This window comes from Chiloscyllium plagiosum, unplaced genomic scaffold, assembly GCF_037043375.1.
Source record: "Chiloscyllium plagiosum isolate Xiang-an unplaced genomic scaffold, Cpla_swu_hap1 HiC_scaffold_36, whole genome shotgun sequence".
In the NCBI taxonomy this organism is placed as follows: Eukaryota; Metazoa; Chordata; class Chondrichthyes; order Orectolobiformes; family Hemiscylliidae; genus Chiloscyllium; species Chiloscyllium plagiosum.
The window spans coordinates 33,635,078-33,648,592 of NW_028270174.1; the positions used below are offsets into that span (position 1 = coordinate 33,635,078).

Below are 13,515 nucleotides of genomic sequence, written 5' to 3' on the forward strand. Positions count from 1 at the left end.
TTTTTAATATTGTAAAATACCCCAAGGTGCTTTATAGAAGGTAGATCAAACAAAATAGCTTTTGTCATACTGGAGCATTCGACAGCACCCTGTATTGTCACTTAAAGTGTGTTGCTCTTTTCTCTTACAGCACAGTTAATTTAGTGTTGACTGGAAAAGTAACTTGCTTGGAAGCTTGGTAAAAATTGGTATACTTTAATTGAATAATAGTACCACATCAGTTGCTCTCCAATTTTCTGGCCTTTCTTCCGTGGTAGGCTGGGATATATGTCATCTCAACCTAAGGGTTTACCTACTTTCAAACCCACTAAAACTGCTAATACCCTTTTGTTGCCAATGTTAATTTGTTCGAGTGTGTATATATAGTCACCTTCTCTGATTTCTATAACAACATTGATGTACCCTATAGTGAATACAGATTAAAAAGTACTCTTTTAAAACAGCGGCTATGTCTTCTGGCTCCACACAAACATTACCATTTTAAGCCTTAGTGATCCCTGCTCTTTCCCCAGTCATTCTCTTACTCTTAATATACTTAGAAAATACCTTTGAAATTTCCTTAATGTTACCAAGCAGTGTTTTTCATTGCCAGTTTTGTTCTTCTCATTTATTTTTGAAGTAACCCCTTGCATTTTCTATTCTCTTGTAGGACATTTGTTGTTTTGAGCCCTTGGCATCTGCTATAAGCTTCCTTGTTTTTCCCACGTGCAATCCTATGTGTGATTTCACAACTGTGCTTCTGTGGATATGCTGACCTCCCTGGTCTCCTTTATGGGAGTAGGTTATCCTTGCTGCCTCACTGTTACCCTTTTGATAATTCCCATTGCTCTGATGTGGATTTTCTTGCAAAAAAGAGGCTCCCCCTTCACTTTAGCCAGATCTTGTCTTACTGTATTAAAATTTGCCTTCCACCAATTCAGAACTTTTATCTCTGGCCTGTCTTTATTCATAGTTATCTTAAATCTTCCTGAATTATGGTCACTGTTATTAAATTGCTCCTCTAATGACACATCTGCTACTTTCCTGGCTTTGTTCCCTAAAATTGGGTCTCAAGACACCCCCTCCCTTGTAGAACCTTTCGTCTGCTGGCTTAAAAAGCTCTCCTGGACACATTTTAAGAATCCTGCCCCTTCCAAGCCTTTCATACTGTAGTTAATATTGGGGCTGTTGAAATTCTCTATTATTATTATTATCCTTTATTTTCACACTTCTCTAAAATTTGCCCTCATATCTACCTTTCTATCTCTCTTGACTTGGGGATCTATAGTATAGTTTTCATTTTGAAGTTCCACTTATTGGCCTCATTTGGGGAACGTTCTCAAATTTCATCCCTCCTTACTGTAATAATTGACTTCTTGATCAATATTGCGACACCACCTTTTTTACAACTGCATGCCTGCCTCGCTTCTTCTGACTGATGGTCACTCATTCTCCTTGCACTTTCTCAAACTGTAGGGTGGCTACATCTAAAACCATGCTCTCCACATAACACTTGGCCTTGTGGGTGTACTGCAGGGCCTCCAGCGAATGCCCAAGCTTCCCTTCAGACCTAGTCTTAGTCATAAATTTACTTTCCTTCAATGAGCTTTACTCTCCTTCCAGTATGTACTTTGGCTTACTTCCATTACTATATTGACCAGACTTTGAGTATTTTCTGGTTTCTGAGTTAATCCTTTGTTTCTAAAACAATAATGGTTTTCTAATCTATAGCAATTTAGACAGTCCAGAACAACTGTCTCTTACCAGCGAATTAACTTATATATTTTCTGTAATGTCACTCATTTTTTTTAAACTAAGTGCGGGCCAGTTCCAGCAACTAAAAGGTGTTCCTTTGCTCCTCCCAGGTAAGCTGTTGTTTTTCAGTAAATCCTTTCTTCAAAACAAAACATTTAAAAAAACCAATAATCAATCATCCCATCACTGACACCACTGTTTAATCTTGTTTTAAAAATTGGGTTTTCTCCCAAAGCTGTTAAACCAGGGTCTTCTCTATTCTGAAGTTCTGAAGAATAGTCACTGGACTTGAAAGGTTAATGCTGCTTTCTCTCCAGGGATGCTGTCAAACCTGCTGAGTTTTTCCAGCACTTTCTGTTTTATCCCCTCTCTTGCCACTTTGTTAAAGCTGAAGTGCTAGGCCCCTGATCCTGAGTCTCATGATATATCCTTAACTGATCTATCCTTATCATCTGATTTTTACAGCATATATGAAGGTTAAGTCTGATGAGCTCCCATTGTTTCTTCTCTGATACTCTGTCCTACCATGTGGTTATGCTAAGTGGCATGGATACCAGTCCCATATTCTAATGTCTTTATCATTCCTCATCTCTATAGAAACCACTTCTACATCCTCGCTTCCAGAACTTTGGACATCCATCTCTTTTACTCATATGTAGCTTTAACCCACAAAACCATCCCTCCACATTTTCTCAGTGGATGTTGAATGATTTTGATATATGGGTCTGGGATAGAAAGGGGATCAAGAGCACAGCAGACAGTCTCTTATGATGTAATGTGCTGGTGACTCAGCTGCCACAGCACCTTCGCCAAGTTGCTGCACAGACTGAGGCTGAAGCTGAATGAATGATGGAGCTATGTTGCACCCTATCAGGTTGCTTTATATCTCATGGTAGGGAGAAATGTGCTCAGCCCTCAACTGCAGGAATGTATGCTACCTAAGATTTTCTGAGACAGTGCCTTTATGGCAAAAATCATAAAGGTTGGTTTAATTTTTTACAAGATATGGATTACCCAAAGAAATGCAATCAGATCAAGGTTTAAATTTTAAGTCACAAATATTCAATAAAAGAGCAATTAATTTCGAAGAATAATCAATTTTCATCTTCACCTTAACATCAACAATCTCAAAGATCATTAGAAAGTAAACATCAAAGTTTAAAGAGCTTTTTTCTCGGAATGTCCAAATGATTGGGGTGGAGGAATATCCTTGTGGTTTGCTGAGAAGCATACTGCTAATGAATCCACCATAATTAATCCTTTTTGAATTGAAATATGGACATCTCAATATGAGATGATCCCTTACATTAATTAATGATAGATTTATGATTGAGTGCAACATTGAAGTCTTTAAAGATTGCTTGACAAACAGTAAACACTAAGGAGATAAAAAGACAGAAGCTCAAAATTCTGGTGCTGAAGATAAAAATTGTTACCTGCCCCTGGAGAATTATTAAAAATGAGATTCACTGGAGTTTATCAAATCAAAATGAAACTCAGTGATGTGATGTTTGTCCTGAGCAGTTCAGACAAGAAAAAAAAATCTGAGTGTGTGTCATGTTAATATGTTAAAGTGAAACGATGACATAGAAGATAGTCAGGAAAGAATGTATTTGCAGTGGTTAAAGAAGTATGGCTTTGTGCATGGGAAATCATGTCTCACTAATTTGATTGGGTTTTCTGAAGAAGTGACAAAGAAGATTGATGAAAGCAGATTGGTAGTCGTTGTCTATTTGGATTTCAGCAAAGTGTTTGACAAGGTCCCACATGGTACACTGGTTAGTAAGGTTAGATCACATGGGATCCAGAGGAGCTAGCTAATTGGATACAAAATTGGCTTGAAGGTAAGAGATAGAGGGTGGTGGTAGAATATTATTTTTTGGACTGGAAGCCTGAGCCCAGTGGTGTGTCACAAAGATCAGTGCTGGCTCCCCTGCTTTGCAGCATTTATTTAAATGAATATAGGTGATATGGTTAGTAAGTTTGCAAAAGTCACCATAATAGGTGGTATAGTGGACAGTGAAGATGTTTATCTCAGATTACAATGGGACCTTGATCAAATGGGGCAATGGGCCAATGAGTGGCAGATGGAGTTTAATTTAGATAAATGTGAGGTGTTGAATTTTGGTAAGGCAGTTAATGGTAGGGCCCCGGGAAGTGTTGCCAAACAGAGGCTTAGGGATACAGGCGTATGGGTCCTTAAAAGTGGAGTCGCAAGTAGGCAAGGTTTGGCACATTTGCTTACATTGGTCATAACCTTTATTTTAGAGTTGGGATGTCATGTTGCAGCTGTATAGGACATCGCTGAGGTCACTTTTTGAATACAGCATATAATTCTGGTTGCCCTTCTATCAGAAGGATGTTGTTAAACTTGAGAAGGTGCAGAAAAGATTTACATTGTTACTGGGATTGGGGGGTTTAAGCTATAGGGAGAGGCTGAATAGGCTCGGGCTTTTTTCCCTGGAGCATTGGAGACTGAGGGGGTGACCTGATAGAGATTTACAAGATCATGAGGGGCATAGATAGGGTGAATGGCCAACGCCTTTTTCCTAAGGTGGATGGGTCCAAAACTAGAGGACATGGATTTAAGGTGAGAAGGGAAAGATTTGAAAAGGACCTGAAGGTTAACCTTTTCACACAGAGGGTGGTGCGTGTATGGAATGAGCTGCCAGAGGAAGTTGCAGATATAGGTACAAATACAATATTTTAAAGGCATCTGGACAGGGTTTAAAGCGATATAGGCCAAATGCTGGCAAATGGAACGAAGTCAGATTAGGATGTCTGGTTGGTATAGATGAGTTAGACTAAAGAGTCTGTTTCCATATGGTATGACTCTATAACTAGGGACTAAAGTTAAAATGTCAGTGTGTTTTGAGAATCAATCAGAAATTGTAAATTCTAAAGGTAACCTTCAAAAGTAATCAGATAGGATAGTTTGGAGGTGATTGATAGGGATAAGACAATAAATATAATATTGTGTGCTTGCATTTCAATAACGTATTTAATACTTTCATCTAGAAAGGCAAGTATTAAAAATAAATAATGGATAAAAGCAAATTACTGCAGATGCTGGAATCTGAAACCAAAAGAGAAAATGCTGGAAAATCTCAGCAGGTCTGGCAGCATCTGTAAGGAGAGAAAAGAGCTGACGTTTCGAGTCTAACTGACCCTTTGTCAAAGCTAAAAGGGGAGAACTAGGGAGGTATTTATACGAGGCTGAGAGAAGGTGAGTCATAGCTCCAGAAGCAAAGGTAGCAATAAAGAGATGATAATGATAGTGCATAGAGAGATTATAGGGGAATTAGGAGCTGTGAATGACCAAGGCTGAAGCCAGTGCTGTGTGACAAAATATATGGGGGATGGGGGAGGGGTGAAACAGAGGCAAAATGGAAAACAGGGGAGAAGGGTAGCAAAGTGGGACGAGGAGAGAAAAAGCTGGTGAAGGAGATTAAAAAAACCTAGTTTGTTTTTGCTTCAGGATTCCCGAAAGAATTTCTCTTTTTAGCTCAAGTTCTTGATGAATCTGAGATTCAAATATAAAAATAAGGAGCTAAATCAAGTACTGATCAAATCTGCATTCGTGCCTTTGCTCCCCCTGGACTCAAATCATTGAGTTATTTTAATGACTGGTCTTCTATTTCACACCATTTGCTGATCTACATTAGCTTATCTCAATTTAAATTTTTTCTAGGTTTCCATCTCTCTGTGCCTTCTGTCCTTCTTACTTCCACAACCTCCTTTCATCCTACAAAATTTTAAATCTTAAATTCTTTTAATTTTGATTTGATTATCCCACCATTGCCTCCAGTTGACTGGACTATCAAACTCTGGAATGTCATCATTAAACCGCCCAATTCTCTCTCCTCCATTAAGTCCTTATAACCTATTTCATCAAGATTTTAATCACTTGTTCTAATATCCCTTTATGCAATTTAATGCCAAACTACGTCTGATGTGTTCTTGGGAAGTGCCATGGGATATTAAATTAAGTATGTAAGTGCAAGTTGTTTTTGTTATAGTTGTAAAGTAAAATTGCCTTGCATGACATTAGTTTAGCTGTTTCTGAGAAAAGTCCTTATGAATAGGTGCTTTAGAGGATTAAAGTGTTTCTTTCTATGGAGTATCTGTTTTGGAGAGGGAAGCAATAAATGAATGTTAAAATCACTCACCTTCAAGGAGAAATTACAGTATTTCTGAAATTGGTATCCTTTTTTAAAATTTCAAATATGCATCACCAGTAAATAAAATCCAGTATCATGACATTATTCCTAGCTCTAATAATTGCTATTCTGGTTTTATCAAAGATATGTTTTGGTTGTATGATAATTAAGGTTTAATAATACAATAAACATTAAAACTGTGCTTATTTTGGTTTACATTTACATAGGCTATTTGCAAGTAACCTGTGACCCCATACAGCTCTGTTTTTACATTCATTCATAGATTTAGCCTCATGTTCATAGGTTCCTCATGACAAAAAGGAAAGACTTTGATTTTGTAGAATGACAGCATCATTTCAAAACAGAAGGTTGTGCTGGCTCTACTATCTAGTCTAGCTCTGTTAAAAATAGCAGCTGTACTCAACAAGCCTGACTGAGGTGATTGTTGTGACATCAGTAAAACCAGTTAGTGTGCACAGTAAGGAACCAGAATGTTAATGAACTGAAAACATAAAATAGTGGAAATACTTAGCAGGTCAGGCAGCATCTGTGACAAATAACAAACTTAACATTTTTTGATCAGCTGTGTATTTGCAGCATTTTCTCTGTTTAGTTCAGAATTCCAGAATCTGTAGCATTTTGCTTTAGTAGTAGTAATTAACTGAGTGAGTATATTTTTGTTTGCTGCTTGACCAGGCCATTGGAATTTCATTATTCAGACTAGCACTATGAAATCTTAAACTGTTCACCCAAATAGAACCTCAATTTATTTTAAACCAAAGTTAGTATCATCATTTTGTTTCCTACATTATTCATTCTCGTTGTGAATCTGACTTAGATTAGTATAAGTAAACTAAAGTTAATATGAGATTAGTTGGGTATTAGTCAGGTTTCTAAGCCGGATACTTTACACTGACGGTATATTTACATTGTCAAAGATTAATTTGGATTAAGTGTTGGACAGCGATGCCCAGACACTGAGGCTGTAGTTTGAATTTTTCTGCCTGAAACATAAAAAAAACCTTTCCTGTAGGTATTTTTGGCCAAAGCATATCATGGAATATTCACAGCTTCAAATCAGAAGAACATCAGAAAGTATTAATGGAACAGGTTCTACCAGAATCCAGGCAGAGCCTGCAAAGTGATACTAAGACAAATGAAAAGGTAAGTGTGAATGTTTAGAATGTAATTCAATTGCAGTCTCAAAACAGGCCTGATAATTTATGCTGATTATTTAAATTAGGGCAGCAGCCGGGTAGGTCAGGAACAAAATATTAACTAGTTTGATGTGGAGAGAAAGGAATCATTTCCTTCAGCCAGTTGGGGAGAAGGCAGTGCGTGTTGCTCTGTATGAGGGGGCATTGAGAATTAGAGTCATAGAGCTATACAGCATGGAAGCAGACCCTTCGGTCCAACTCGTCCATGCCGACCAGATGTCACAACCTAATCTAGTACTATTTGCCAGCACTGGGCCCATATCCCTCTAAACCTTTCCTATTCATATACTCATCCAGATGCTTTTTAAATGTTGTAATTGTACCAGCCTTCACAACTTCCTCTGGCACCTCATTCCATACATGCACCACCCCTTGCGTGAAAAAGTTGCCCCTTCGGTTCCTTTTAAATCTTTCCCCCTCACCCTAAACTTATGCCCTCTGGTTCTGGATGAAATATGAAGGCAGTTTTATAGAAGTCCCCACTGCCATGTGCTCTTTCCCTATCTTCCCTGTCAGGGCCCATTTGCAGTTCCCTGATAGCCAAAATAGATGTGCACTTGGCTGCACGGCAGTGTGATATTGAGCCACTGAGGCTCTGCATTTTAGAGGATGGTATCAAGTGTGCTAGCCATTTATCTGGGTGGCCTCCTGCCCAGTAAGGCCTTGTGTATTACTGTGTCGACTCTTTCAATTGTCAGTGACATTCGCATCAATATTTGACAATCATGCTCCAGATCTAATCTCTTTCCTTGTGAATTGGATGTGAATTGCCTCTGGAAATATTGACAGAATCACACAAATTTCCTGGTGTTGTCCTAAATTACCCTTTTAGCGAGTGACCTCTGAGGCTCAGCATCTAGATTCAGCTGAGCAGAGCTTGGCGTGCCTGTGTTCTCCAATTAAAAATAATTAAAAGCAGGAGTCCTCACCTGGCCATCACTGCTTTCATCCTCAAGAGTAGAAGAGCTGAATATAACTTCAAAAGACTATAGAAAGTTGTAGCACAGAATAATTTGACGGTCCTCGTTCATGCATCCCAAAAAGACTAGCGTCCAGGTTCATTGGGTAATAGGGAAGGCAAATGAAATGTTGGCTTTTATTTGGAGCATAAAAATAGTGTCTTGCTAAAACTATACAAAGCTCTAATCATATTACAGCTGGAATATTGTGAACAGCTTTGGTTCCCTTATGTAAGGAAGGATATATTGGCATTGGGAGAAAGTGAGGACTGCAGATGCTGGAGATCCGAGTCGAGTGTAGTGTTGGAAAAGCACATTAGGACAGGCAATGCCCAAGGAACAGGAGAATCAACGTTTTGGGTATAAGCCCTTCATCAGGAATCATTGACATTGTTGCCAGACTAGAGAAGGATCACGAGGTTGATGCCTGGGAATGAAGGGATTTTCTAATTAGGAGAGGTGGAGTAGGTTAGATAATCTGAGAGGTAATCTAATTGAAACTCAGAAATTGAGCTAAAATAAATTCTTAGAATACAGGATACATGGACATCAACTAGCCACAAAACAACATGACCTTCTCTCACTAGTATCCTTACATACAGATAAGGAAGGACACCACTTTGACTGGGACAACACATCCATCCTAGGACAAGTCAAACAGGAACATGCATGAGAATTCCAAGAAGCATGGCATTCCAATCAGAACTCTATCAACAAATACATTGACTTGGACCCCATTTGCCACCCCCTGAGAAAAAGAACAGGAAATTACATTACCATAGGAAATGACATCACCAACCCAAGGAAACCCAAACATATAAATAGAAAGCAGGAATCACCAGCAGTGCTTCGTCTGGAAGCTCACTGAAGATGTTATCTAGTATGGAGCTGAAACGTCTGAAAATGAACCTTCCAGCTCAGCGAGCAAGCCTACATCCAGATTCTTAGGAAGCTTGATAGTGTAAGATGCTGAGAGATTATTTCCCTGTGTTAGAAAGTTTATGACCAAAGGACATAATCTCAAGAGTCACCTATTTAAGACAGAAGTCAGAAGGAAGTTTTTCTTTTGAGGGCGATGAATCTGTGGAATTCTTTACTGCACAGGCTGTCAAGGATGCATCATTAATTATATTCAAGGCTAAGAGAGACTCCCATACATGAAGGGAATTAGAGGTTAAGGGATAGATCAAGAGCACAGATTTGAGAATCATCAGATCTTATGTGATCTCATTGAATGGTAGGATGGACTTGATGGGCTGAATGGCCTATTTCTAATCAATCTAATCTTATAGTTTTATAACATCTCCAAAGACAAGGCTGGCAGATGTTCAAGGTCTGGCTTCCATTCAGACATGGAGACTGCAAGAGTTTCAGCTGTTTTTGCCATCTCTGCCAGAGACCTATTAAATGGAGATGCTTAAGTAACAGATCCAACAATCTCATACATCCACCCTGGTTAGAGAATGAGATGCTAATTTTAATGAAAGACTGAGTTATTGTCAAACAGTGAAAAATATTAATATAAAGCTCAGTATAGTCTATATCTTGAGAGTTTGATTATTATGGGCAAATTTGAATGTTATATGCCAAGTGGCAGTGCATCATAATACTCTCACTATGTCTCTGGCCCATTTCCTCCCTCTCATCGTAGAATCACAATGACAGTCCTACCCTGATCTCATTTTGGTATAGTCATGTCTCTTGCCATGAGCAAGAGCAGATGGGTATGTGTGATAAATGGACTGTGTGTTGAGAATGGAAAGAACACCTTTGAAGAGCGACTGCTGGGGATAAGGTGTATTTGCAATAGGATATGTGTGAATGATGTGCATTGAAATGGAAAATTGATGGATAAAGTGACTTTAGAGAAAGGAATGTGTACTTGCCAAATGTGTCAGTTAGAAAACGTTAGGGTTATGAGAGAGCAATAGCCAATATGGCCAGCAATAGCCAATATGGCCAATTTGCTTGACCTAATGAGGTAATTTAACCTGTATGGCACTGTATCTAGCACCTTGGCATCATATTTCAACTGTTACTAGCCTCAGTGATTCAATCACAACTGCTTTGACAGAATGGTTGGTTTTTTTTCCTTTTGTCCTTCAACAAGAGATTTCTCATCTGTTTTGGAAATTGGGATTCCTCAAAAAATGACTTTTTTTCATGTTTACTGTGTAGCACAAGATTTAATTTAACAACTATTTCAGCAGTCAGTAAATTTCCAAACTTCTAACATGAGAAAACAAAAGGGAAGAACTATGAGAAACACTGAAGTCTCATTGTGCATTGAATTAGGATCAACAATATATCTGGCACCAAACCAATTATTAGTGTGTTGCTTGTGAAAATAAGAAGTATTTGTTCTTAGAAAGAATGGTAAGCAAACCCTCAGATGTAGCTGGGTAAGACAACAGCAGTTACCCAATGTCTTAAAAAGCTGTCCCCTGGTTATTGGCTGAAAGGGTTCAGATAATTGATTGATGCAGCAAAGATGGTCAGACCCCAAAATAATTTTTATTAATGGGAATTAGTAGGGAGAGCTAGAGCAGAGGGACAAGCCGCCATCTTCTTGAAGGAAGACTAGGAGTTGCTCTACATCACCCTGAGAGAACACTGCCACCAAAGACCACTACAAGGCAAGCTATCACAGACATGGGAATGCACTGCCTTTACTCATTCATTGTCAGGTACAGTTTAGGGATCAGCGAAGCATTCTCATTTGTCACAGGTTGTAAATTTTCCTTCTTTAACCAAATAATTAATGTACTGTATCTAAACTACTTCAAAATAAACTATGAGAAAATTGCTACCAATTGTTGACTGCCTATATTAGGTAATCCCAATATATTAGGTAGTGCTTTAGTTTGCACCATCACCTCCACAGATGTGACTTGGAACCAGGTTGGTAGCCATTCAATATCTGGCTCCACAGAATGTCACTTTGCACACTGTCCCTGTTTGGACAGGAAATGAGAGGCTATTAATGAGATTCAATTTAAATGCTACATTTCAACAGGCACCTATTCTGCTAATGGGCCCACTGTTTTGCTGAACATTAAGCTAAAGTTCTGTCATGGACACATTTTGATTTAATTAGTTAGTGAACAGAAAATATTATTGAGATACAACTTAAGATATATGTTAATACATAATGGTAACAAGCATATATGTTCTGGGAAATTATCAAAATTTATCTCCACAATATACTGCAATTGAAGCAGACTGGATAGTTTATAAATGATAGAAAAAAGACAGCAACAGATTTCAATCATCAAATCAGTGAGTTTGGTGTGAAGAATTAAAGAAATCTACTTATTAATAGTGGGGTATCCAAAACTTTCAGGTCTGATGGTCACCTTTTGTATTCAATTGTTCTGATACTCTTCTCTCTTTTCATCTCAACTTTTTGATTGTAAACAGGTTTTTGCATAGTTACAATTTAGTTTTGCATTTAAAATGTTGGGTTTGTATAGATTTGATTTGGAGGTGCCAGAGTACAAAGTTAACAATCACTCACACCAGCTTATAGACCAACAGGTTTATTTGGAAGCACTAACTTTTGGAATGTTGCTCCTACTTCATCAGGTTAGCATAGGTTCTTCAAAAAAAATAATTTCTATAATATTACAGGAAGGAAATGCTGAAATATGATATTATTTCAATCAATTTTATAGATAAAGCCAAATTTTAAGTTTGTTGAAACAGTTATATATTATTGAATCTAATCCACCAACATTTGTCATCCACAAAAATCTCACAGTCCACAAGCTCAGCAACTGCTACTGTTTTATAAATGCATTTATCACTTCTGGAAATATAACTACCCATTCCTATCAACAATGCGATGAAGAACAGTAACTTAGAAAAAGATCAAATCAAACCAGCACATAAGTTTTTAATAAATTGGAGATATGCCTGAAGATACAATTTAATGTAAAATGACATCAATCACTATCTCATTTGAATGATGCTTTTACCCGATCTAGGTTAAAAATAGAGCTGAAGATGCACTATCCCTACTCGAACTGAAATATCAAGAAGTCACAAAGGAGTTAGAACAGCTAGATTCGGTTGTGAAAATGAGGTAATTGTGTACAAGTACCATTCTCTTCTTCAAAGTGTCTCAAGAAATATGACCACTGTGGATCTGCCCTATTGTGTAAAAATAAAGTAGGAGTAATTGTTAGCTGATTTGTCTTTTAGGTTACATGAACATAAACAGAAACACATTGAAAAACAACAAATTTATGGAAAACTGACTGCTTATCAATCATTGCATTGTCATGAGTTGGCTGATGTTTCCTTCGACGTTCACAAGCCTGATCCAGCAGCTGAGCTTAATGATCTATTTGACATAATTTAGAGACCTGAAGCACCGGATCAAAAATGGGAAATGCTGCACATCTAATTTGCACTTGTAAGCTGCAGCAGTACTCTATAGTTAGTGTAAATAATTGTAATTTCCCAGCTTTACGGCTTCACTAATTTGAATTTCTCGATGGAGTCTTAAATCATAATGGATAAAAGGTGATATTGATAGTCATGATGTTAAATCTTTTATAATCTTTGGGATTATGACAATGTGCACGATATTCATATTCATTACTCACTGAAAGAAAGTCTGACTTTCCATCTAATCAATGTTCTAGTTTTACTGGTTTATCATTCCATGGTATCTTCATTGTGCCTCAGTTTTTCGTTTGATTATTCCAAAATACCCATTTTATAAATTTTATGTCTGTGCTAGATATTCCCTCCTCTCTAATCATTACTGTAAGCATATTTTGTTTATATTTACTTCCCCACATCTGCTTAACAGTACTGTAATAGTTGACTTTGTATACAGTACTAGATACTGTAATTAAACATGTACCACCCTGTGCATCTCATGCCACTTTGAAAACAGAGTTTAAAATACTTTAGTGATTACAGACACCAGCCATTTAGCAGAAATAATCTGTTCCAGTTAATGCTTTACTTTCTTTAAGCAAATTCCTTTTTCTCTTGTGCATGTCCAGTTAGCTTTTGCAAGCATCAAAGCAATTTGCTATAAACTTAGCCAAAAAGATAAGAAAAAGTAGGAAAAGTTTCTTCAGATATTTAAAAACAAAGAGTTGACAAAGTAACCGTGGGTCCGAGAGAAAATGAACCTGGGAAATTAGTAACAGAGGATATCAATGGCATAGTTGAAATTGCTATGAATCGGGAATTGAAAGGAAATGAGGAACTCAAAAGAAATACAATTACTAGTGAAATAGTACTGAGTAAAATGTTGGAACTATGAATCGACACATCCTCAGGTCCTGATTAATTTTATCCTAGGGTCTTAAAAGGATAGTTCCCATGTGGTACTTAGTTTTCCAAATCCCAATACATTTACAAAAGTTTCCTTTAGTTTAGAAACTGATTGTAACTCCTTTATTCAAAGAGGGAGGGAGGCAGAAA

General features: G+C 37.6%; 1 protein-coding gene across 1 annotated transcript in view; it reads left to right on the top strand.

The window, feature by feature from the left end:
- The window catches only part of LOC122539249 (cilia- and flagella-associated protein 337-like), a 118,904-nt gene extending 106,471 nt beyond the window's left edge, over positions 1–12,433 (top strand). Inside the window, exons 21-23 of the mRNA XM_087980089.1 lie at positions 6,928–7,058; positions 12,057–12,154; positions 12,274–12,433. Of these exons, the coding sequence (XP_087836215.1) occupies positions 6,928–7,058; positions 12,057–12,154; positions 12,274–12,433 (389 nt within the window). The remainder of the gene's footprint in view (positions 1–6,927; positions 7,059–12,056; positions 12,155–12,273) is intronic.
- The last annotated feature ends 1,082 nt before the right edge of the window (positions 12,434–13,515 follow it).